At 37.0% G+C, this 26,856-nt stretch overlaps 1 protein-coding gene across 1 annotated transcript; it reads left to right on the top strand.

The window, feature by feature from the left end:
• The first annotated feature begins 15,366 nt into the window (after positions 1-15,366).
• LOC127137311 (uncharacterized) lies at positions 15,367-18,977 on the top strand. The gene is made up of 4 exons (XM_051063783.1): positions 15,367-15,689; positions 15,861-16,057; positions 16,237-16,246; positions 18,293-18,977. Exons 1-4 carry the CDS (start codon positions 15,367-15,369, stop codon positions 18,975-18,977), a joined length of 1,215 nt encoding a protein of 404 aa, XP_050919740.1.
• Positions 18,978-26,856: the final 7,879 nt, after the last annotated feature.

Genomic DNA, 26,856 nt, shown 5'->3' on the forward strand with positions numbered 1-26,856 from the left:
TAATAAAGAAAAAGCCTTTTATTAATTAACAAATAATTCGATACAAGTACCAAAAGTATTGGCCTCTAGGGCTTACACCAACACAAACTATGAAGATCCATATGTTGTTAAGAGAGCCTTTTCAGGCGACGCCTTGGTACTTACAAATATGGATGGGGAGGACTTCACTCGTCCTATGAATTCTGATGCAGTCAAGAAATACTTCGCCTAAAATAAAAACAGAATAGCTCGCTAAGTTGAAAACCCAAAAGGGCGACTTAGGCAAAAATGAGCGTCTCGATGGATTGAAAACCCGAAAGGGCGATCTAGGCAAAAGTTAGAGACATGAAAAAAATGAATAAATATATCCCGCTAGATTGAGTACCTCACCTTGGGGAAATCTAGGCAAAAATTAGGGACTTGGCAAGTAACTGCATCCTGACAAGACTTTATTCTACAACTATCATCTGTTAGAGATTCTCGCTCAGTCATTGTCAACTGAAGCTTCAGATACATTGAATTCAGAGTTGGTGGAGAAATGGTCATTATGTTCAATGTAGCCCTTTTTCCAATATATATCACCAATTTCGAATTTGTAATCTGTTAGAGATTCTCGCTCAGTCATCGTCAACTGAAGCTTCAGATACATTGAATTCAAAGTTGGTGGAGAAATGGTCATTATGTTCAATGTAGCCCTTTTCCCAATATATATCACCAATTTCGAATTTGTAAAGATCCATGGAGTCTCGCCATTTGCGGACTACCATTCCATCAAACGATTTGAGCTTTATCCAATTCTTTACACTCTTATTTGTTTCTGTTTAACAAATGTTTGCATGTTTTAATTGATTGATATCATTGTTTTAAACAAATAAAAGTTTTTATAAACTGTTTTTAAACAAAGTGAACATTCACAATGACTGAAAGGATAATGGAATGTCTTCAGTGCTCTCCCAAGGATAGTATGATCTCCAAAAGGGTAAGACATTTGTTCATATTCCTAGCATATTTGTATCCTTTTCATCATCTTTCAGGTTTGTCTCCTCAGTGAGCGCAGAGAAGGGTGATACACCACCAAATTCCCCAGAGAGTCCGGAGTTTTGGTTTTGGTCTTTTAACATCCTCAACTCCCTAGAAAGTCTGAATCTAGCATTTGTGTTTTATCAAATATATGGTTGTCATCCCTTGTGTGGACTGACCTAAAATCCCTTATAGATTGATAAAAATTGATATGCTACTTTCGAGGAAGTTGGTCTTCTCTCATTGTGATTGGAAATCTCCCGCAGAGCGAGTAGGAATTCCCAGCATGAGCGAAAACTTTCAGCATGATGGTTTTGTAGCTTTATCCCCAGCGGATTCGCATACAATTTTTCCAGGAAAGTTTTCTCACCACTCATTCTCAGTAGGATTGCTCACATTAGACTTCCCCCAGTTGGATTGCCAGCAGATTATCTTCAGCTGATCGCCTACAGGTTATCCCCAGTTCAGTCATCAGCAGTCTTTCCTCAGTGGAGTTGCCTGACCGGAGCCTGATCATATGTTATTTCCTCCTTCTTGGATAGATTCCTTCTTAGCAGAGTTGGTGTTGAAGATGTTTATTTCCTTTCCCAACGGAGCAGTGGTTCTCCCTGCTCTTAGCAGAGATGTTTCTCCAGCAGAGATGAGGAAATGTGTTGATTTTTGAAACTTCTATTTGCTGGTTGTTCCCCACAGAGTTTCATATCTTGCCCTGATAAGTTCCCCAGTAGAGTTTCTTCTACGATAGATCTTATTCGTGTTGAGTTCCCTGGCAGTGGCTCTGTAGCTACCTCGGCTAAGACTTTACCTGATTCTAGTTTGGCGTTGGAACTTTCGAGGAAGATGTGTTGTTTCCTTCCCCAACAAAGTTGTTTTGTTTCTTTGTCTCTGCAGCATAGATGTTCCTTCAGTGGTTAGAAGTGAATGTTTGTTTGATGTGTTTCTGTTTGGTGGTTGTTCCCCACAGAATTCCACATCAACCCCTGATAAGATCCCCAATAGAGTTTTTCTTTGACTGATCTTATCCACACCTCTGCGTACTGTTGGAAGATCCCCCAACTTTGGTAATTATGATCTTTTTTCTGATCCCCAACAGCGGTCTCTGATCCCCCGTGATCCTTCTTGTTCCTCTAGCAACAGTCTTTGTCCCCGACAGTGACTCTGCTTGATCTTCAGCGATGATTGGTGTTTCCTGGTATTTATTGCCCCCCATCGGATTGGATTTTCTCCTGTGGGCCTGGCTTTCTCTTCTTGAGATGTTGTACTGGATGTTTGTCCAATTGATTCTTGGACCTGTTTGTGTTAGATATGTCTGTTTGTCAGCATTGATCATACATAAACCATGCATATACATGCATAATTATAACATTCAGATATTCATGTTGCATTCTTTGCCATATATCCTTGCTTGTTATCTCCTGCTAGTTGGTGAAATGATATTCCCCAAGCAGATGTTTGTGTCTGATCTCTCTATTTAGAGTCAGCCCTATAGGAAGAAAGTGTCTATCTTTCCTTCATTATTCCCCACTGACTTATGTCCTCGTGGATGATTATTGTTTCAGTTTCCTCCCTAAATATGTATTGGGATCGAATTATTCCCCTGAGTTATATCCTCATTAGGTTGAGTCTTGTTTCCTTGTGTCTCTCTAGTTTGTTCCTAGATTGACCCCTTTCTTGTTATTTCCCCTGCACCTCCCTGTGGTTCAGGTGATCAATTACTCAGTAAACCTTAATTGTTCTTTCTCTCCCCAACAGATTTCTGTGGCTCTCTACCCAGTAACCGGTAGTTATAAGTCCTATTTCTGTGGTTTTCTACCCAGTAACCGGTAGTTGTAAACCCCATTTTGTCCCATTGTAGAGTTAATCCTTGATTTTGCTTCATCCTAACCGATGACGGATAATCTCATCCTTGGTTTTCTACCCAGTATCCGGTAGATGTAATCCCTTATTTGTTGGTTATCTCTATCCAATATTCGGTATTGATATTCCTTCGTTTTTGAGTATACCACCCAGTAACCGGTGATATATCTCCCGAATCATTGCTTTTGTCAATGTATCCTCAGCGAGTCATTTTTCATTTACCCTTGTTTGGTAATGATTGTTCCTCCCCTTGATTGGTCATCATTTTATACCCAATAGCCGGTATCGCGATGTCCTTACCTTTTCGGTCGATTTATCCTTTATTAACCCAGTAACCGGTTCTGGATAATCTTCCATGCGAGTATGTTATCTACGTTCTGACGGTAATAGATAATATATCTCATGCACTCTTCAGTCGAAGTCTTTTTCTTCCCCATTTGAGTAAGATTCGTATTTCCTTATGGAATCGAATGTCCATCCTGTAATCGAGTTTGCTTTTTCAGCCCTCCTTTTTGGATGATGAGTGTCTTGGAAATATTCCCCAATTCACACCTGGTTGGTCACCTATTATATGCCCAGTAACCGGTATCCCTGGTGTTCCTTCCTTCTGCTCCCTATTATGACTTTTTGTCCCCTGTGGAGTCAGATTTTCCTGAGTTGAAATATACCTGTTAGGTTTTCCTCAGATGTTTTGGATGACTGATATCTCTCACCCGTATACCGGTCTTAGATATTCTTTCTCCCTGAGCGTGTTGTTCTCACCCAGTAACCGGTGTTTTGATAACATGTCTCTCTTCGAGTTTATTGCCCAATAGCCGGTAATATCTTGTTGTTTCTTCCTCAGCAGAGTCCTTTGTGGACATCTCCGTCTGAGTCCGGATTCTTATCTGATGTATCCTTTACGGATCGTTTTGCTGTATTGGCATAATCCCCAATACATGCATCTTTGCGTCAGCTCGAGTCTTTCCATCGATTTATTTTCATGGAATCCCTTCGTGTCTCCCAGCAAGTTTTCAAAGTCGTGACCTGCTCACGCATTTTATTCCCTTATTTCTCCCCCCAGAGTCTCTGTCCCACAGAGTATTTTATTTTTGCATACATACATTTGCATCATGAGGTCTCTTAGGGACCAAAATTCGTCTCTTTGTTATTATTTAAGCCCATTCTACCCCGTCGAGACGAAGATTTTAACCTTCATATCTCCGGCTAGAATGACCTTAAATAGGGGCATCTGTAAGACCCTAATTTTGACCCTAAGATCCCTCATGGCATCAAATCATTGCTCATTGCACTTGTCTCAAGGATCATAACATCTTGGCTCCCTAACCCTTGGGTTGGAACTTGTGTGAGTTGGTTTGAGACCACCAAGCATGCTTGAATTGTATATTATTTCTTTTCTTACTTTGTTTACTAACCAAAAGCACAAAAATAGGTCACTAACATCTTTTGTTTTGAAGCTTAAGCAGTCATGTGATCCAAAGCTCCTAGGAGGCTCCTATGCCCATTGAAGTGGCCAGATGAAGATGAAAGCAAGCATGACAATGGTTCCCCAAAGCTCTAAATTATCATATATTCCTCCCAAGTATCTCAATTTGTCAATTTGATCAAGATAAACCAAAGGGCCTGAGAATTGTTTCCCAAGGAAACCCTAATTCAACTATGCATTGACTGTGCCTTGCTCATGAAGCAACCTCAACCTATGATCAAATAAAATAAAGGGAATTTCTTCCATTCATCATTTTATGCACATATGAGCCTATGTGAGTGTCCTCAATCATTTATTCATCAAGATTTGAAGTTTGGACTTGAGAAGTTGACCAGTCAATTCATCTGACTATCTTGAAATCCACTGAGACCTAACTTTTGATGTGTTTGTCAACTGAAGATGACCCCAAGAGAAAACATGTTCTTAAGAACAATATGAACAACTTTCATGTTCTTCAAAAATCCATTTGAAACTTGGAAGATTATCAGTCATTTCAAAACATTATAGGTCATTTTGACTGAAACCCTACATTTTGGGTCAACTTCCCAAGGACCTAACTCCTTCATTTTTTTTATGATTTTGAGGTGAGACCAAGTGAATTGGAAATTTTAAGATGTCTAGTTCCATTGTTATGTTGGACAAAATTTCATAATCCTAAAAGAAACACATGTGATAATACAAAACATTATAGGTCACTTTGGACCAAAGCCATTGAAATGTGAAAAAGTCCAACTTCAAGTGCCCATAACTTTCTCATTAAAAATCCAAATCATGCAAAATTTAAGTCCAAATTCATTGCCTTGAAAATATATACAACTTTGATGTTTAAGGTTTTGTCATTTGAGGCTTGTATCATTGAAACGGAAGGGTTTGAAATTGGTCATTTTTGGCAAATTTTCCAAATGCATGTTTTGTACATTGAACTTCATGGCCAGTTTTCAATATTTTCCAAACTCCAAATGAATTTTTGTTCAACATAACTTTTGTTCCTTATGTTAAGACCTTTGCAACCATTACCCACATGCTTATGTTTAAATTTTCCAATTGGTACTTTCGAAGAGATGAACAATTATGATCAATTATGTATTTCATGTTAAATTTCCATACACAAGCTAATGCCTTGCAATCTGCACGTCCAGTTCACTTTCGTTGATGTTCAGCAGTCATTTTCAATTGCTTTTGGGCCTCACATGCGCCTGTATAGGCCCATGCATGGAGGACCCAACTTCACATGCACACGAGTTTGATCATCCCTTGCATCAACTGTGGCTATAAATAGAAGGCATGGCTTCAGTCAAATCTCAACCTGAAGGCGCCTGAACCTCTGCCGAATTGCTTCCCTAACCTCTCACTCAAAGGAATTCTGAAATTTTACTTCTCTTTTCAAGCTTAAATTTCAACTTCCTTGGTTGATCTTTAGCTTCTAATTCCTTAGCCTTGCTTCATTGTCCCTTCAAGATCAAGCTGCAATCAAGAGTTGGATTCGATTTTGCTCAAAAAAGCTGCACTTCAAAGGTTTAATCCTCAACTGTTTTGATTCGAATCTCTCTGATTATTGTGCATTGCTTGTGTTGGTTTGCATTTCTGAAGTCCTCATATGAGAGGCAAGCCAGTGGTGGCTTTAATTTTGTGAATTGGTTAAACTCAGATTGAAAACCTTGTTTTTCAACCTCCGATTTCTTCTTCCATAAGAGTCTTGAGCAAAAGCTAAGGTTACAGGGGTGATGTACATCACCCCAACTTTAAAATGGTATATGGATCGCGTGTTTTAGTTAAGGTAACCTACAACTGGTGGCCGGAAGAGGCCTTCTCACCGGAGAAGACAGTGGTTTCCACCACCTTCCCCACGCGTCCAAACCCTGGCCGTTGAGTGATGAGTCTCAGATCTAATCCTGGCCTTGGAATGTTATAACTTTATTTAATACATGGTGCCACGCTATTGACTAATGTGTACCATACGCGCGCACTTCCTAGCCATGTGATCAGCCACGTCAATTAATGAGGTTGGATCTGACGCTTCTGGTTTTTTCCTATTTTCTGAATTTCCATTTTAATTTCTTTTATTTCATTTTATTTTAAAAATTCATAACTTCTTTATTTGGAATCACAAAAATATGGGACCAATTGCAAAAAATTTCTCTTAAATTCTAGTTTCATAAAATGATTTTTAATTATTTTTGTGATTCCATTTAATATTTTTTGTGAGTTATTTATTTTCTGATCGTTTTAATTCATTTAAAATACCATTTGATATTCAAAACTGCCAAAAATATGTTCTTAACATCTTTGGATAATGATAAGTCTATGAAAAATATTCTCATCAATTTCTTAATTGATTTGAGATTTATTTGAGATTTTAGTCCAATTATGTTATTTTTTCTTCATTTTTAATTGTTTAAAATTTGTTTATGTTTTCAAAAAATATTGAGAAAATTTGTCAAACCTTGTTTGACCATGTTAGACTTATGATGATCCGATTGGACTTATCCAAGTTGATTTGAATTGGATTTGAAGTTTGACCTTTATTTATTCATTTTATTTTATGTATTATTTTAATTTCAAAAAATACCAAAAATATGTTTGACATCTCTTGACTTTTAAGCTTCATTTCACTTCTATTTACCATTGGTTGATGATGATTTTATTCATGTTTGATCAATGTGTTTTGATTATGTTATTTGATTTTCATTTTGTACATTTTATCTTCATCTCCTTTTTTCATCTTTTTCTTTTGACCAATGAGTTAATGATTTGTGGTTAACCTTGACATATGAGAGGTTTAACCTTCTTTGATCCAAATCAAATTCATCTTGATCAAAGATCAAGTGAATTGCTTTGTGTCCAAGATAGGTTGCTTCTTGGTCAAGCAAAGAACCTGAAATCCATACAAGGTCATTCTTCTTTTTCTTTTGGCATGTCAAGTTGTAGGAGCTTGGCTTACTAGTCATGGTCTCTAACTTGTGTTTATTTGCATATAGTTTTATTGACCGACCTCAGATAGGTGTGACTGCTACATTAGTCCACTTATGATTGCTTAACATAACGCTAAATTGCCTTATGGCACACTAGCACTAATTACTAATTACTAACTTTTAATTCAAGCATTTAATTCTTGTAATTTACTTTAATGCAATTTAATTTCTCGCTCATTAATTCATATTGTCTTTGCCCTTTGCTCACTTGAGCTCATGTTTATGTTTATGCCATTTGCCTTTTGCTCACTTGAGCATATTATTGTGTATATACTATTGCCTTGTGTTTGTTTTGTTTTGTTTGTGTGAACCCAATGCAAAAAAAGAGAAAGGACTTAGAATTAGGACCTCACCTATGCTTAATGGAGTTTCAAGAGAAACTAGGCCTCATGCCTTTAGAATGCTAAATGTGTTGAAGAGCAACTAGGCCTCATGCCTTTAGAATACTTAATCTTGAAGTTGAATTGAAAGGACCCCTATTCTAAACCCACTCTTGTCCATTCTTTCTATTGCATTGTGGAACTTTTTGATTTGTTTGTTCTTGTGTGGTAGGGATCCTAAACTTGAGCTAATTAGAAGGACCATTGTCATAAGCATCCGAGTTAAGAGAAAGACAAGCCAATTGGAAGATCCTAGGAGCTTGATTGAATATTTGCTTGATTGCTTGAGTTAATTGCTTATTGCTTGCTAAGTCCAAAGGAAAAGAGCAACTTGGATCATCTTTATGATCTCAAGAAAGGAACTCCAAGGGTTTTATTTCTCTTCTCTCATCTTTTCATGTTTAGGACCTAGCCTTTCTCTTTTTCTCTCCACCCTAACCCAAGTCAACTTATTTTGTGCAAACATTGACATTGTTTTCAAAGTTATAAACGTAGGCACTATGCCTTTGATTTTTTCAAACTCTTTTCATAATACCTATTTTGAATCGAACCTTAAGTCAACTTTAACTTCATTTTGTGAATACTTTTAATTGGTAAATACAACTCACTCAAGTTTTTTTTTGTGGTTCCAATGGCCATCTTTGCCAAAGCTTTTCATAAACATTAGCTATTAGGTTTGAGTTATCATAGTGGTTGATGTAAACCTCACCTCATCCTTAGTGATTGGACTATAAGTCTTCCATACTTATTATAGGGTGGATCCCTCACTAGTATGTTGAAGCTCTCCTCACATGGTGGATTTGTGGTTTAGGTTGAGTTTTCTCCCTTTGATAACAAAAGACCTTAAGGCTTTTGTCAAATCAATTCACCAACTTATTTTTTGAGATTTTTACCCCGAACTACGAGGTTTTGATCTTACCTTTGTGATGGTACGTAGGCAATGGGTTTATCCATTCAAACACAACAAAATTGTAAATATTGTATATTCTTTTCTCATCTCTCCAATCATGTTTGCACCAATATTTTCACAAATGCCAACCTACCATACAACATTTGAAAAAAGGGCTCCCTTAGAGTACTAAGGATGTTTTGGGTGCTTAAAACCTTCCCATTGCATAACCAACCCCTTACCCAGATCTCTGATATTTTTATTAGTTTTTGATTTGATAAAACTTCTCGATTTTTGTTCGCTTTCTAACCTTTCCTTTGGATAAATAGAAGTGCGGTGGCGACTCGAATTGTATGATTTACTTTTGATTTAGTCAATAAATCTAAAGGTAATGAATACCCCGCTACAGATGAGTGTCTTGGATATGTTCCCGATTCACGCCTGGTTGGTCACCTATTATATACCCAGTAACCGGTATCTCTGGTGTTCCTTCCTTCTGCTCCCTATTATGACTTTTTGTCCCCTGTGGAGTCAGACTTTTCCTGAGTTGAAATGTGCCTTTTGGGTCCTCCTCAGATGTTTCGGACGATTGATATCTTTCCCCTTATACTGGTCTTAGATATTCTTTCTCCCTGAGCGTGTTGTTCTCTCACCTAGTAACCGGCGTTTTTGATAACATGTCTCTCTTTGAGTTTATTACCCAGTAACTAGTAATATCTCGTTGTTTCTTCCTCAACTGAGTCCTTTGTGGACATCCCTGTCTGAGTCCGGATTTTTATCCGTTGTAGCCTTTGTGGATAGTTTTGCTGTATTGGCATATTCCCTAATACACACATGTTTGCGTCAGCTCGAGTCTTTCCATCGATTTATTTTCGTGGAATCCCTTCGTGTCTCCCAGCGAGTTTTCAATTCGTGACCTGCTCACGCATTTTTACCTTATTTCCCCCAGAGTCTCTGTCTCCCTAGTGAGTGTGTTACTCCTATGGATTTTCAGTTTCTTCCGATTTCTTTTCCTTTGTGGCAATTATTCACCATGAAGATTTTATTTTGCATGCATACATTTGCATCATGAGGTCTCTTAGGGACAAAAATTCGTCTCTTTGTTATTATTTAAGCTCATTCTATCTCGTCGAGACGAAGACTTTAACCTTCATATCTCTGGCTAGAACGAACTTAAATAGGGGCATCTGTAAGACCCTAATTTTGACCCTAAGATCCCTCATGGCATCATGTTATTGCACAAGTGCATTGCCTCAAGGGTCATAGCATGTTTGGCTCCTTAACCCTAGGGTTGGGACTTGTTTGAGTGTTTTGAGACCACTAAGCATGCTTGTATTGTATATTATTGCTTTTCTTATTTGATTACTAACCAAAAGCATAAAAATATGTCACTAACTCTTTTTCTTTTGAAGCTCAAGTGATCATGTGCTCCATAATGCTCCTAGGAGGCTCCTAAGCCCAATGCAATGGCTAGATGAAGAAGAGAAAAAGCATGGAAATGGTCCACAAAGTTTCTAATCATCATATACGTCTCCCAAGTATCTCAATTTTCCAATTTGATCAAGATAATCCAAAGGGCTTGAGGATTGTTACCCAAGGAAACCCTAATTTCATTGTGCTTTGACTGTGCCTTGCCCATGAAGCAATCTCAAACTATGATCAGATTTAATCAAGTTAAGTTCTTTCATTACTCATTTTATGCATATATGAGCCTGTTTGAGGCCCCTCAATCATTTATTCATCAAGATTGAAAGTTTGGCCTTGAAAAATTGACCAGTCAAGTCATCTGACTAAGCTGAGGATCAATGAGATATAACTTTTGATGTATTTGTCAAATGAAGATGACCTCAAAAGAAAAAATGTTCTTAAGAACCATATTAACAACTTTCATTTTTATCAAAAATCCATTTGAAGCTTGTAAGTTCATCATTCATTTCAAAACATTATATGTCATTTTGACTGAAACCCTAATTTTGGGTCAACTTACCAAGGGCATAACTTCCTTAATTTTTATGATTTTGAGGTGATACCAAATGCATTGGAAATATTGAGATGTCTACTTCAAATGTTATGTTGGACAAAATTTCATAGTCCTAAAATAAATACATGTGATAATGCAAAACATTATAGGTCATCTTGGACCTAATTCATTGAATTTGAAAAATACCCAACTTCAAATGCCCATAAATTTGTCATAGAAAATCCAAATGATGCAAACTTTGAGTCTATATTGACCATCTTGAAAATTTATACAACTATGATGTTGGAGATGTTTTTCATTTGAAGCTTGTATCATAAGGACAAAGGGATTTGATCAAGCTTACTTTTGGGTTAATTTTTCAAAACGATTTGAACATGTTTTGTACCTGAATTTTCCCATCCAGTTTTGATCAATTTGCACATGCCAAATGATTTTTTTTGCCTAACATGACTTTTGTTCCTTATTTCAAGGGCATTCCAACCATTACTCACAATAGTCTTTTGGATTCACCATTTGGGAGATTCGAATTTCTTTTCATTTAGGTGCATTTTGATATTTTATGGTGAAACTTGAATTGCAAGCATGCTTCAGTCCAATGTGCACGACCAATTGCCCTCTACATGATATCAACAAGCTTCTGCATTCATCCATGGGCCTTCCACACGTCCACACAGGCCCATGCAATCAAATTTCAAATTCTCATGCACATGAGAGAAGTGTGTGATCAGCCACATTCAGCTATAAATAAACACTTCATGAGCTTCATTTCTCAACCTTTTAGAGATCCCAAGTGCTGCAGAACTGAAACCATAGCCCTCACAAAGGAATCACTATTTTTTTTCTTCAGATTTTCGAGCTTGAAATTCAGTATCATTAGCTGAGTTTTAAAGCCAGATTCCTTAGCCAATCACTTCCATTACACTCAAGGATCAAAGAGGAGCAAAAATCTTGGAGAATTTGTGGCCAGAAGTTCATTAATTTGAAGGTATCCATTCAAACTTTTTGGATATGAAACTCCTAATTCAATGTAGTTTGCTTGTGTTTCTGTGGTTCTCTGAAGTCCTCATACTTGAGGCAAGCTTGTGATGCATTCAATTTATCAATTCATGAATAATCCGTGTGGACACCATGATTTTCTCCTTCATCTTTCTCTCAATATAGGAAGAGTGAGGGAAATCCATTGGTACAATGATGATCTACATCGCACGAGCTTCATTTTCATGGCCTTGTTTTTCATTTTCATTAAGTTTCATTTCTCTACAAATGTGGTCGGAGTTTGTGAGTTTGGTCGGAGAAGATGGTGGTTTCCACCACCACCACCACGTGTGTTTCTTTTGCCATTGGATCTCCATTCCACGATCTAATCGTGCACGTCCATTTTAACTACTTCTTTTAATTCATGTTGTGGCGCATTTGACTCAAGTGCAGCGTGTGTCCTTAGATCTAAACCATCCATCACTGCCACGTCAGTTAATGAACTGGATTAGATGGCTGTGCACTTTTCGCTTATTTTCATTTTCTTTTTATTTTCTATTAATTCATTTCATTTTCAAAAATTCATTAAAAATTCATTTTAAGTCAGAAAAATATGAGACCAATTCCAAAAAAATTCTTGGAAAATCTAGTTTCATATTATGATTTTTAATTATTTTTGTGACTTCATTTGATATTTTTCATGGATTATTTTATTTTTAATGATTTTAATTCATTTTAAAATACTTTCTAACTTTTAAAAAATACAAAAATATTTTCATAGCATCTATGGATCATGATAAGTCAATGAAAAATAGTCTCAACAATTTCTTATTTGTTTTGAGATTATTTGAGATTTTAATTCATATTATGCTATTTTTTGTTTGTTTTTAATTGATTTTAATTACTTTCTGATTTCAAAAATATGTGAGAAAATTAGTCAAAGTTTGTTTGACTATGTAGAACTTATGAGAATTTAATTGGACTCATTGAAGTTGTTTTGAATTAAATTTGAGGTTCAACCTTATTTGTTTATTTTTTATTTGTATTTTCTTTTAATTCAAAAAATACCAAAAAAATATCATTGACTTCTTGACTTGTTATCTTCATTTCTCTCCTGTTTGGTGTTGATTGAGGTTGAATTGATTCAACTTTGATCAAATTCATTGAATCTTGTGGTTTGAAAGTCCTTAAGGATCATCACCTAGAAAGATGAATGAATTGGATCAAGGATGAGTTATCCCTTGATCAATTGGGATTGATTGTTGACTTCTTACCCCTTCCCTTTCATCTTCATCCCTCTCTTTCCTTCAATGGCCAATGAGTTAAAGTCTTGAGGTTGGTCTTGACAAATAAGAAGTTTAACCTTCTTTGATCCAAACCAAACTCAACTTGATCCATGATCAAGTGAGTTATTTTGTGTCAAAGATAAGTTACTTCTTGGTCAATCAAATAACCAAAAGTCAATGCAAGGCCCTTCCCCTTTTGTTTGGCATGGAAGGTTTATGGAGTTTGGCTTACTAGTCATGATCTCTAACTTGTGTTCTTTGCCTATATTCTTATCGACCGACCTCAGATAGGTGTGACTACTACATTAGTCCACTTACGATTGCTTAATATAGCGCTACATTGTCTTATGACAAGCTAACATAACTCTACTAATTACTAACTTTAATTTGAGCTTTTAAATTCTTGTCATTTACTTTTAATATCATTTATTTCTTGCTCATTATTCATCTTGATTTTCATCTTTGCTCACTTGAGCACATATTTTATGTTTATGTCATTTTTCTTTTGCTCATTTGAGCCCATTATTATATATAAATATATTGATATTTTATGTTGTTTGTGTTTGTTTTGATGTGAACCAAAAATGCAAAAGGAGAAAGGACCTAGAATTAGGATTTACCCATGCTTAAAGGAGTTCAAGAGCAACTAGGCCTCATGCCTTTAGAATGCAAAATTTTTTGAAGAGCAACTAGGCCTCATGCCTTTAGAATGCTAAAATTTAAAGTTGATCTCAAAGGACTTATCCTCAAACTTATTCTTTGTCTATTCCCTTTATTGTGCTGTGAGCTTTTTGATGTGTGCTTTTGTGTGATAGGGATCCCATCTTAAGATTGTGAAAAGAGGACCATTGTCATGAGAAGCCAAGTTAAGAGCCAAGCCAAATGGAGATCCTAGGAGCTTGAATTCAATTATTGATTGCTTGTTTGTATGCTAAATCCAAAGGAAATGAGCATCTTGAGTCATCTCTATGACTCCAAGAAAAGGAACTCCAAGGGTTATCTCTCCCCTCTTATCTTTGTATGCTTTAGGAATAGCCCTTCTCTCCTCTCCCCCCTCTAACCAAGCCAAAAATCATTTTCAAAACTTTGACTTTATTTCAAATTAGAAACCTAGGCCTTAGGCCTTTGACTTTTCAAAACCATTTTTATAAATACTCACTGTAAATAAACTTTAATCCAACTTTGACCTCATTTTGTAAATAAATTCAACTTGTAAATATAACCAATTTCAAGTTGTTTTGTGGTTCCAATGACCACTTGTTAAAACCTTTTCAAAAACATTAGTCATAGGTTTGAGTTATCATAATGGTTGATGTAAATCTCACCTCATCCTTAGTGTTGGATTATAAGCCTTCCATGCTTATTATAGGGTTAACCCCTCACTAGTATGTTGAAGCCTTCCTCACATGGTAGATTGTTGGTTTAGGTTGAGTTTTCTCCCTTTGATAACAAAAGACCTTAAGGCTTTTGATTAAAATAATTCACCAATTTTTGAGATTTTTACCCCGAACTACGAGGTTTTGATCCTCTTTTGTGATGGTCCGTAGGCAATGGGTTCATCCATTCAAACAACAAAATTTATAAATATAATCTATTCTCTTCTCATTCCTCCAATCTTTTTGTACAAATCATTTCACAAATACCAACCTACAACACATATTTGCAAAAAGGTTTCCCTTAGAGTACTAAGGATGTTTTGGGTGCGTAAAACCTTCCCATTTCATAACTAACCCCCTTACCTAGATCTCTGACATTTTTATTAGTTTTTTTTATTTGAAAAACTTCTTACTTGGCTTTTTTTTTCTCTTTTTAGCCTTTCCTTTGGACAAATAAAAGTGCGGTGGTGACTCGAATTGTATGTTGACTTTTGGTTTAGTCAATAAACCTAAAGGTAACGAAAACCCCACTACAAGGCCCAGTGCATCAAAATGCCACTCAGACATTCAACATCCCTGTCAATGGGAGAGCTTAACCTGAGATTGAGGATCACCAGGATGGTTTCTTCACTACAAGGGCCAATTGAATATATGATGCTTTTGGTCCTTCTCCGGATGACTTCAAACAAAGATTTTGTATGATGGAGGACAAACTAAAGGTGATAGAAGGTCCTGATGCTTCTGGGTTAGATGTCGCAGACATGTGCCTAGTACAAGGTGTGAAAATTCCTTCGAAGTTCAAGGTTCGAACTTTGAAAAGTATCAAGGGATCACTTGTCTAAAGACTCACATCCAAGCTTTTTACAAAAAGATGGCTGCTTATTCTGACGATGAAAAACTCATATTGCACTTTTTCCAAGACAGTCTTAGTGGGGCTTCTCTATAATGATATATGCAGCTTGAGCGCACACATATACGAACCTGGAGGGAACTTGCTGAAGCCTTCCTAAAGCATTATTAGTATAATTCAGACATAGCTCCCAATCGTACTGAACTTCAAAGCCTTGCTCAGAATCCAAACAAATCATTCAAAGAATATGCCCAACATTAGAGAGATCTAGCTGCCAGGGTTCAACCCCCTCTTCTTGAAAGAGAATTAATAGACATGTTCATGAATACCCTTCAAGGACCATACCTTGATAGGTTGATTGGAAGTAATGCCTCAGGATTCTCAAACCTGGTCACCGCTGAGGAACAAATTGAGAACGGTATAAAAATCGGCAAGATACAAGATGCAGCAGCTGCTACTAGTGGAGCAAAGAAACCCCATTCCGGATTCCCCAAAAAGAAGGAAGGGGAGGCCAATACTTCCATGATAGCCAAAAGAGAAGCTGAAGCCTACCAAATGCCATACTATTCGGTGGCAGCAGTTGCACCTAACGCGTATCAGCAGCCGACATATGTTATCCCAACTGGTCCTCCAGCAAGGTAATATCAGCAACCTTATGCTCCTCAACAACCTATTGCTTCGTAACAACAGAACCGTTATCAACAGGGGCACCAAAAACTGAGTAAGCTGGAGAGAAAGATAGATTCGATTCCGATGTCGTACAGTCAATTGTTGGTTCACTTACTTCGAGACTCCTTGGTGCAATATAGAGAGTTGAGACCTCCTCCAACACCTCTCCCTCAAGGATATGACGCTAATGTTAGGTGTGAATTCCATTCTGGAGAACTTGGACATACCATCGAGAACTGCAGAGCCTTGAAGCATAAGGTCCAAGACTTGATTGACTCTAAAGCTATATCGTTCGCGCCAGCTGTTGCAAACATAGCAAACAACCCCATGCAGGCCAGTACATACGCAGCATCATAGTCAAAGCAGTGGTAGATCTGAAGAAGTTGTGGGACAATCTTGTCTGTTTCTGCAAGAACTAAGACCCTGAGCTGTGGGAGGAATAAGGCTATTCACTCCAGTAATCATTAGTTTGTTAAATCGTTTTTCATGTGTATTTTTCTTGTTTGTCATTTGTAGATATTCACTTGTAATAAACTCGTTTGTTTTTGAATAATAATGACATTGACATAAATATGCATTGTTTTGAATAAATCCATTCGTGCCCACTCATATTTTCCATCGATATCAAACTTTTGTTAAACAAAATCAAAAGGAGAATGATGAAACTAAAAACATGATATCACTGCACGTACGCTTTTGAATAGAACCTTGATGATGATGTAAGTCATTGTTTCGAATCCTAAACACCGGAGTTATAAGGAAGATAATCCCTAGTTAACCCCTTCGAGCCAAGGAGTAGGAGTTTCTTTCTAATACATACAACCCCCAATCATAACCCGGGGTAGGGTAGTCGTCAGTTAGTTTGACCAGGCGTTCAAACTTCTAAAGAGGAGTGTCCTACCTGAGGATCAACCATATCTTATCCCTCTAAAAAGGTCGGAATCAATAAATCCACATTGGTTGTCCCTCACCCACAGAGGCACGAGGCAGTCACAACCCGTCCAATCAATAAAACAGATGTCACACGATTTGTTCCCAAAAATCAAAATAATCAAAATCAAAAATCTCGCTAAGTTGAAACTTGAGAACAAGTGACTTAGGCAAAAATTAGGGCATCCCTGTGGGTTACAAATCAGAGTCAATTCAGCAAAAGTAGGGAAATGAAAAAAATTAACAAAGAGGAATCATAAGAAAATCCTCAGCACAAACAAATCGTGTGGCTCTAAACCACATAGAAGGGGCATGACTGCCACTCTAAAAACTTCGTGGGTTCATTTTCAGTCCCCATACGTGTTTGTACACAACATTCAAGTAATTGGGTTGTCGGCCGTACCTAGCCTGAGGACCCGACACTTGACTTTCCCCCCTAAAACATCTAATGATTCAAACAAGTTAGATCTAGGTGCTATGAGGATGAAAAAACTTCATTGGTCTCTTATTTCCCAAGTACTTTTATCATTGACCGTACTTAGTCAAGGGTTAGAGACTTGTCTCCCTCTAAGTTCCAACGATTAAACTTGCCAAATTCTTTTCACAATTCAAACCTCTTTTTTGGATGAAAAAGAGTGGTTAGGACAACATTGTCCTCTGAACTCCCGAGTTATTGGACCGTTGACTATATCTAGCCAAGGGTCTAATGCTTGTCTCCATGCATAAAATCGACCTTAACAATTCAAATCATCTTTTGTCTTAGTGCACTATATTCAAAACCTTTCAATAAGAACGTGTTACTTCGTTCTACCGTGAACGAAGCTTAAGCCTCCATGTCCGAGCAAGTAATGTTTAACTGCTAGAGTGCGAACCAAGCGTATCCACTTTACCGTAAACAAGCAAATACCTTCCTCTCCCATGACAGAGTAGACAAGCAAGTGAGCAGTAGCACACGAACGTCAATACTGTTCAGTAAAAACAACCAAACAAATACTCCATTTTTGAGTTGAACTTCGAAGCTCTTACTTCCCTATTGCACGTATGGGGATACATAGGCACGAGGGCCCAAATCCTTGGTGAGCACACTAACTTAAAACTTATTTTCTCTCTCATCTTATCCTTTTATCTCATTCCCGATAGCAAGCAATATATAGATAAATAAATATCCATACGTATTTGATACGAGCAAGTGGTTCCCATGGAGTACCATGGATGTGAGGGGTGCTAATACTTTCCCCTTGCATGACCGACTTCTGAATTCGCTCTTGGTTGCGAGACCGTTTCTCTCATTTGGGGTTTTATCGCTATTTTCCCTTTCCTTTGGAATAAATAAAATCCGGTGGCGACTCTGTATTTTTCGCGGCGCTTTAGGTATTCAGATACCTCTTCCTTTTTCTGGGGTATCTTTTGATGTTGCACCTCTGCTTGTGTATCCTGGGGCACCCTATGATCCATATCAAGGTCAGTATGGTTAGACTGTTGGTCAGATGGTTAATCTAGGATTGATGTATCCTCAAGGGTATCCCTAGTTTGCTTCTCCTCCAATCATTGCTTAGGTAGCTCCTCAGGGTGTTCAATTTCTTAATCATCAAGTCAATCCTCATACTGCTAATCAAATTGCTTTTGGTACATATCAAAATAGAAAAGCAAATTATCGGTTACTAGATGAGAGGATCAGAGCCATTGAAGGATTCTCTGGTTATGGTATTGATGCTAAGGACTTGAGCCTAGTTCCTAATGTGGTGCTTCCACCTAAGTTCAAAGCGTCGGACCTACCAAAATACAAGGGTTTAAGTTGTCCAAGAAGTCATATCATTATGTATTGTAGGAAGATGGAATCCTACATTAATAATGATGAGCTTCACATCCATTGCTTCCAAGACAGCTTATTTGGGGCATCCTTGGATTGGTATATGAGTTTAGAACGCAGTAAAATCAGATCTTGGAAGGATTTGTCTAAAGCCTTTCTTAGGCAATACAAATATAACATGGACATGGCTCGCACCAGGTTACAACGGCGAAATCAAGCCTGCAAGAGCAGCAAAACATTTAAGGAATACGCTGAAAGATGGCGTGAAATGGCTTCTAGAGTTAGACCTGCGCTAACAGATGTTGAATTGGTCGATATCTTCATGAGCACATTCCAAGGTCTGTACTATGAGAAGATTGTTGGTAGTTCATCATCCAACTTTTCCGACATAGTGACCATCGGAAAGTGCATTGAAAATGGACTGAAAACCGGGAAAATTGCTATTGTTGATAGCCAGACAATGGCCAAGAAATCTCAGGGGTTGCTAAGAAGAAGGAGGCCAATGCAAGTACTGTGATGACAAATGTCTACCCTCAAGTCCAAGCACCTATGGCTCCTATGACATACTACCATTATCCGTACATTGCCACTGCTCAATATCAGTCGTCTGCATACCAACCTCAGTATCAACAACCTTCATAATCTTCAATTTCTCAGAATCAGCAACCTCCGCAAGATAATAGAAACCAGAGTCAAGGTCAACGCAAACGATTTGATAAAAAGTGTCCTCATCATGATCCGATCCCTATGTCATATGCTCAATTACTCCCATATCTTGTTTAACAAGGGGCAATTGTGCCAAAGGAGATTCCACCTGCCACTTTCCCGTATCATGCAAAGCACAATCCTAATGCTTAGTGCGCCTACCATGCCGGGCATGTAGGACATTCTATCGAGGATTGTTGACCTCTCTAATTAAGGGTACAAGAGCTTATTGATCAGAATGTTTTGTCATTCTCTGAGGCAAGGCCTAATGTCATAACCAATCTGTTGTCAGACCACTATGGACAAGTTGTGAATGCAGTTAGTGGTGAAGATTGCTCAGATTCAGTTGCCTCTTCAGAGGAGTATCAAGGCTAGCAATATCATATTGATTCAATCATGTCTCATTTGTAACTTTCTCTTGTTTTTTAATTGTTATTCATTTATAAAACTTGTCTGGTTTTCAGATTGATAATAATAATGAAATAAACGTGCATGTGTTGCTTAAATTCATTCGTGTTCACTCATATTTTATTTGTCAGTATCAAATTGTTTGTCAAATAAAATTAAAAGAGAATGATGCAATTAAAATGCGCAAGATCGTTGCCTGTATGATTTTGAAGAAAATCATGCTGATGATGCAAGGAATTATTCAAATCCTTAAACATCGAAGATATAAGGAAGTTAATACCTATTCAACCCCTTTGGGCCTAGAAGTAGTAGTTTCCTTTCTTTAACGCATAAAACCCTCATGTGTAACCAGGGGCAGGGTAGGCTTCAGTTAGTTCGACCTTGCGTACAAAACTCAGAAGGAGACTATCCCATCAAGTGATCAATCATATCATATCCCTCTCAAGAGGATGAAATCAAAAATTCAGAATGGTTATTGTAGCGGTAAATTCATGACCATTAAGCTATGGATAAACTTAGCGTCAATAAAACCAGAGTCGCGACCACGCTTTTACTGTTTCCAAAGGAAAAGGGAAAAAGTGCGAACAAAACCTAAGGATAAAAAGTTTTCAAATCAAAACTAATAAAATGTCAGAGATTACAAGTAAGGGGGTTGGTTACACAAAGGGAAGGTGTTAGCACCCAAAGTGTCCTAGGTACTCCTAGGGAGCCCTTTTTTATGTGTGCATATGTTTTAGTATAAAATGATGTTTGTAATAAATAGAGTGATGGGATGAGAAAAGAATTCATTAATTATATTTTTGTGTTTGACAAGACCTTCGGGCTTGTGCCTATGTACCAACATAAAAATGAGGGATCAAAACCTCGTAGTTCGTGGTAACAATTTCAAAATGAGTGGATTGCTTTTAATAAAAGTTTAAATTTAAAAGAGGCACAAAAGGGACTAAAAGAGTTTGAATGTGTGTTAGTTCTTTTTTTCTTTTGAAATTTGAAGTCAATATTTAGATTCATTTACAAGTTTTATTTAAGAAAAGAGTTTAAAATACAATGGCATAAAGCCAAAGTTTCTAATTTGCAATGAAGTCTAAGTTTAAAAATCACAAGCAAAGAAGATTTTGAAAAGAGGGGGAGATTTGAAATTTAAGAAGTGGGAGGAGATGAAGAGACTAATCCTAAGCAAAAATTTAAAAATTAAGAGTTGAAAAGATCTGACCAATGGGATGCAATCCAATAGACAAGAATGTCATACAGAAACCCATTTTCCTTTGGACTTTAGAATAAAGGAATATCAATAAGCAAGCAAGATGAAAAGCAAGGCATCAAATAAAGATAGCCACATCCAAGATAGCTACTTCATAGTCTTCTTCATAATCTTCCCCATGTATCATATGACATACTCCTTGAATGACTCAGAATAAGGCATTAGACACAAGTTCAAAGTAACATTTGCATCAAGACCGTGTTGAAGATGAACTCAAGTGGATCCCAATACTTGCATCATATGAAAGCTCACATCATAATGACTTGGTTTCTGAAATGTTGGCATTGGCCAAGTCCTTTTGCATAGGGAATGCTGCCTAATTCTAAGTCCAAAGCTCAGATCAAATCCAACAGTCCATACAAACATTTTTTAGGGTTTTTTATTTATTTATTAAGTATTTTAAGGTCCTAAGACCACAAACACAAACAAGATACACAAACAAGTATATATAATCACAATATCTGGCTCAAATGAGCAAAGTGAAAATGACATAAACATAAACAAGTTAAATTATATGTATAATTACAAATGATAAATGGCTTGAATTTAAAGTGCATAAAGTAAATGACTTAAAATTAAAAAGTTAGTCAAATGTTAGTTTATTAGAAGTTAGTGGAGTTTTGCTTTTCCATTGTTTAAGTCATTCTTTGGAGAACACCCAACCCTCTATTCATAAGCATTGATCCTTGAACCAAGATATCTTCCAAAGGAAGGAAAAAAGGCCAAGTTTCCATACAATACCATGAAAGAGGGGAGACTTACAATCTCACTTATTAGAATGTTATGCCTTTTGTGTCAAAATTTAGCGCTATGTTAAGCAATTGTAATTGAACTTATGTAGAAGTCACAACTATCTGAGGCCGGGCAATAAATTTTTTAGTGTTAATGCATGTTAGAGATATGGTATAATAAACCATACTCCTAAAACATACCACACACAAAAAGAAAATTATCAAAGGGTGGATCTAATCTCATCCATACTTGTATTGGTTCATGAACCAATTAACCTTAAGATATTGAGATGTCATTGGCCAATGAGAGGAATGGGATAGAAAGGGATTGAAGATGAAGAGGGAGGGGAGATGAGACAGACACAAATTGGTCATGGGAGGGATTTTATCAAATTAAAATCATTCATTCATTTTGGGAGATGAAGTGTACATTTCATCAATCCTCTAAATCCAATGGTTTTAATCCAACAAAAGTCAAATCAACCTTGACCAAGGCCCAAACACATAGTCAAACTTCACAAGTCAATAAAAATGGCCCCACACAATTTATTTTCAATTAAACAAATTAAAAATCAATTAAAAATGCATTAAATTAAATTATATTTTATCAAAAACCTAAAACCTCTTCAAAATACCAAATAAATGGCCAAGAGATTTAACATAGGTCAAACAAGGTCAAAAGACCTTGGAGAAAAATTATCACTATTTTTGAAAAGTCAGAAGTATTTTTAAACAATTAAAAATATACACAAAAATAATTAAATCATGAAAAATATCAATATTGATCCAAAAAATGATTTTAATTCAGAAAATGAAAGAGAAAAATATTTGAAATTTTTTGGCGAAAGTCCCATATTTTTTGGATGAATAATGAAATTAATATGAATTGATAAAAATAATGCAAATAAAAGAAATTAACAAAAATTCAAACAAACGTGGACCATCTGATCTTCCTCATTAACTGAGGTGGCAGATCAGATGGATCAGCACGCGCATTCCACATGGACCTAAGTCAACTGAAAAGCACATGTGGTAATCAGAACCAATGCACAAGGTTAAAACAACTTATATGGATCATATGATTGAGATGCTTCCAACACATCGCCAGAGCCAGAGCTCCGGTCTTCTTCTCCGGTGGACCTCACCAGACTTGTCCACCTTCAACCATCACCAAAATTAAAAAGAAAGACATAGATTTAAAGAAAAAAATGCTTAGGAGCTCGAATCTGGCCTGAATTTTGTCTAACTCCAAGTATATGAGAAGATACAGGGAGTTGAATTTTGAGGATCATGAACTGAGTTGCTTCGATTTGACCTCAAAGCAACTCAATCTTGTTGCCTACATTGGTAGGACTTTATACAACTAAAAATCAACAAGAATAGTAGAGAATTTAGAGAGAATCTAAGAGGAGAAGTTTTTGAAAAATCACTTTCGAGTTGATCCAATTTCACTTGATCTTGATCTGGATTTGATTGCTTTCTCCTCCTCTTGCTTGCAGAAACCAAATGAAATGAAAATGGAAGTGAATTTCTGGAGTTTGAACTTCCAAACAGATGGTGAATTTCAAGCTCGATTTCAAGAGAAATCTTAGAAAATTTTATGGCAGTGAGGGTTTGCAATGGTCTATCAAAGCTTGGGCAAGGTGTTGATTATGAATCTGAAGCCTTAAGCTTGTTTAAGTAGGCAATGTGTTTGATATTTGCACCACTTGAAAATTGGATAAACTTAGCAACTTCCTTGCATGGGTGCATGGGCAATCATTTAGGCCTCAAGAGTGATTCAATCCAATTCCAAATCGTGTACAAATTCTGCTGAAACCATCATGTGCAAGCATGCAAATGGAAATCGTCATGTGAAGTTCAATCTTGCCAAAACACTTCCCATAATGAAGCCATGTGCAAGTCCTTCAATGCTAGTCCAAATGAGATGATCTTGGAAGTTTTGGAAAGGTGAGATCAAGGGTAACAACTTTCATGTTGAACACTTTTTCATTTTAAGCTTGGATCATGATGAATTTTGAGGTGGAAGTTTAGGAAATCAAACATATTTGAAACATTTCTAAGTCCCAAGTCAAATGTTCACTTCTTCCTCCTTTAATAACTTTTTCTATGGACTTCAAATGAGAAAGGTTCCTTCATCAACATTGTATCTCTTTAAACCCTATTCAATTTGGTCACCAATTTGACATCATTTGGAGTTGGCATGAAGGAGTTATGCATTTTAGAAGTTTTAGGAAAATTATTTGTTCAATGGTATTGGTCCAAAATGACCTATAATATTTCCTTTTAGCATATGCATTTTCAAGTTGAATTTTCACTTCCTCCAAACATAAAATTTTAAGTTTACATCTTTAGTTTAATCATGAAATTTTAATGGCTTTCATCTCATAAAAATTGAGCAAGTTATGGTCTTGGGAAGTTGACCTCCAAACTAGGGTTTAGACAAAATGACCTATAATCTTTTACCATAAAAAATGACTTTCCTAGAAAAATTAGATCTTTACCTCAACATTGAAAGTTGTTTGGGATGTCATTTAGAGTAACGTTGCTCTTGGAATCATTTTCATATGACAACAATTGTAGGAGATAGGGTCTAGGGAACCCCAGTTTTGACCAGTTGACTCTCTCTAGTCAACCACTATGAACCAACTTGCTAGCTTAATATTCTCTTGACTTTTGGGACTCATGGAGGATCACATATGCATAAGATGATGTAAGGTGAAGTATCCCTTAAAATATTTGATCAATTGTTGAAGAAACTTGTTGAAGAAGTCACACAAGATACCTAGATGAATTAGGGTTTCCCAGGCAAACCAACTCCAAACTTTTGATGATTTCTTGATCAAAAATAACATGTGAAGATCATGGGGATCTATATATGATACTTAGAGCCAATGTAAACCAATTCTTGATGGAGCTCATTGCACTGAAGGTCTTAAACCTTATATATGAGCTTGCTAGAGCATAGGTGAGCATACACACTACCTACAAAAGTAATAAACTATACATTGACATATTTTTGGTATTTTGGTTAGTAAATAAAGAAAAATGAAGTATGATACAATCAAATGTGCTTGGTGATCTCTCCCAATGCAAACCCAATGAATGAGGGGTAAGGAGAATGCCAAGGTGTGATCCCAATGCTAATGCATATGATGAGAATAGCATGAGGGATCTTAGGGTCAAAATTGGGGTCTTACAGCTGCCCCTATATAAGGACGTTCTAGCTGAGGAGATGAAGGTTAAAATCTTCATATCAACTCATTAGAATGGGCTTAAATAACAACAATAGAAACGAATTTTGGTCCCTAAGAGACCTCATGATGCATATGATATGAAATGTTAAAAGTAATCTCTGTGGGGAGAAGGTTACCACAAAGGAAAATAATCCTGAGAGACTGAAAATCCGCAGGAGCATAATGCGTTCCATAAGGAAAACTCACTGGGGAGACAGAGACTCTGGGGGATAAAAGATACGCGTAGGCCAGTGTACGACTTAAAACTGCTGGGGTACATAAGGGATTCCACGAAAATAAATCAGTGGAAAGACTCAGTCGGGGAATAAAAGGAACATATGCAGGGGAAACGGGTAGATCGAAACAAAGCTAAAATACTCGAACCAAGCAGAAAAAGGCGATCTCACTGAGGAAATACGCACTCAAACTCAACTGGGGAAGAGATAATCTTCAATGCAAGAGTAACAAAAATTTATTATCCACTACCGGTTACTGGGTACGGGGATAAAAAGTTCTGACTGAGAGGACATCCGTTACCGGTTAGGGTAAACATATCAAGGATGACTCACTGAGGGCAACATGAGGTGTATTCATTACCAGTTATTGGGTAAGAATAAACAGTTGGGAAAATCCAAAATAGGGTTTACAAGTACCGGTTACTAGGCAGAAGACCAAAGAAAGAGAATATTCGTCACTGGTTAAAGTGAACATATCAAGGATAGACTCAAAAGGAAGAATATATGACATCAGTTAAGATGAACATATCAAGGATAGACTGTTGGACAAAAGCAGGAATTACATATATCAATTACTGGATAGAATACTGAAAAGAGGATATTCGTCATCCGTTAGGATGAACTATCAAGGATAGACTCTGAGGGGAGAAATAGGAATTACATCTATCAGTTACTGGATAGAAAACCAAAAGAGAGAATATATGTCGCCGATTAAAGCGAACATATCAAGGATAAACTCCGCAAGGGGAAGCGGGATTTACAATTACCGATTACTGGGTAGAATACCGCAAAGAGGAGGAAACCCGTCATCGGTTAGGATGAACATATTAAGGATTAACCCTCTGGGGACGAAATAGGGATTACAACTACCTTTTTACTAGGTAAAATACCAACTTCTGATGCAGAGTTGATGTTACAGCCCCAACTTCATGTATCCACGGTCTTCCTAACAAGCTGCTATAGGCCGGGTGGATATCCATTACTTGAAAAGTAATTTGGAAATCACTCGGACATATCTTCACTGGAAGGTCCACCACACCAATAACAGTCTTGCGAGAACCCTCAAAAGCTTTGACGATCGTGCCACTGTATCTCATAGGAGCACCTTGATGCGATAATCTGGACAGAGTTGATTTAGGGAGTACATTCAACGAAGAACCGGTATTAACCAACACATTTGACAACGCATCCTCCTTACAATTTATCAACATATGTAGTGCTAGGTTGTGATTTCTGCCTTCCTCGGGAAGTTCTTCAACGCAAAAGCTCAAGTTGTTGCAGGAAGTAATGTTAGTCACAATGTGGTCAAACTGATCCACTGTTACATCATGTTCAATATAAGCTTGCTCCAATACTTTTTGCAATGCTTCTTTGTGCGCTTCAGAATTCATAAGCAGAGCCAACACTGAAATTTTGGAAGGAGTTTGGAGCAGCTGCTCCACCACATTGAATTCACTTTTCTTAATTAATCATAGTACCTCATCATCATCATTAGGCTTCAAATTGCTGAGTTCACCAGACTGACACTTTGGAGAACTAATTGGATTTGTTGCAGGTACCTCAACCTTCTTACCAACATCTTCTACATCTTTTGGGAAAATGGGACCAAAAACACGACCGTTACGGGTCACCTTCATAACATCAGCAATGTTCACAATGGAATTAGTCATAGGCAACAGAACCTCTTGACCATTCTCCAACATAGTAGCATTATACTGATATGGAACAACTCTATCGGATGCATATGGGAATGGGCCCGCTAACTGTATTACCAATGGCGATACCGATCTATTGATGTTGTTTTTGCTGCTACTGTCAA

Source organism: Lathyrus oleraceus, chromosome 4 (assembly GCF_024323335.1).
Source record: "Lathyrus oleraceus cultivar Zhongwan6 chromosome 4, CAAS_Psat_ZW6_1.0, whole genome shotgun sequence".
Lineage (NCBI taxonomy): Eukaryota > Viridiplantae > Streptophyta > Magnoliopsida > Fabales > Fabaceae > Lathyrus > Lathyrus oleraceus.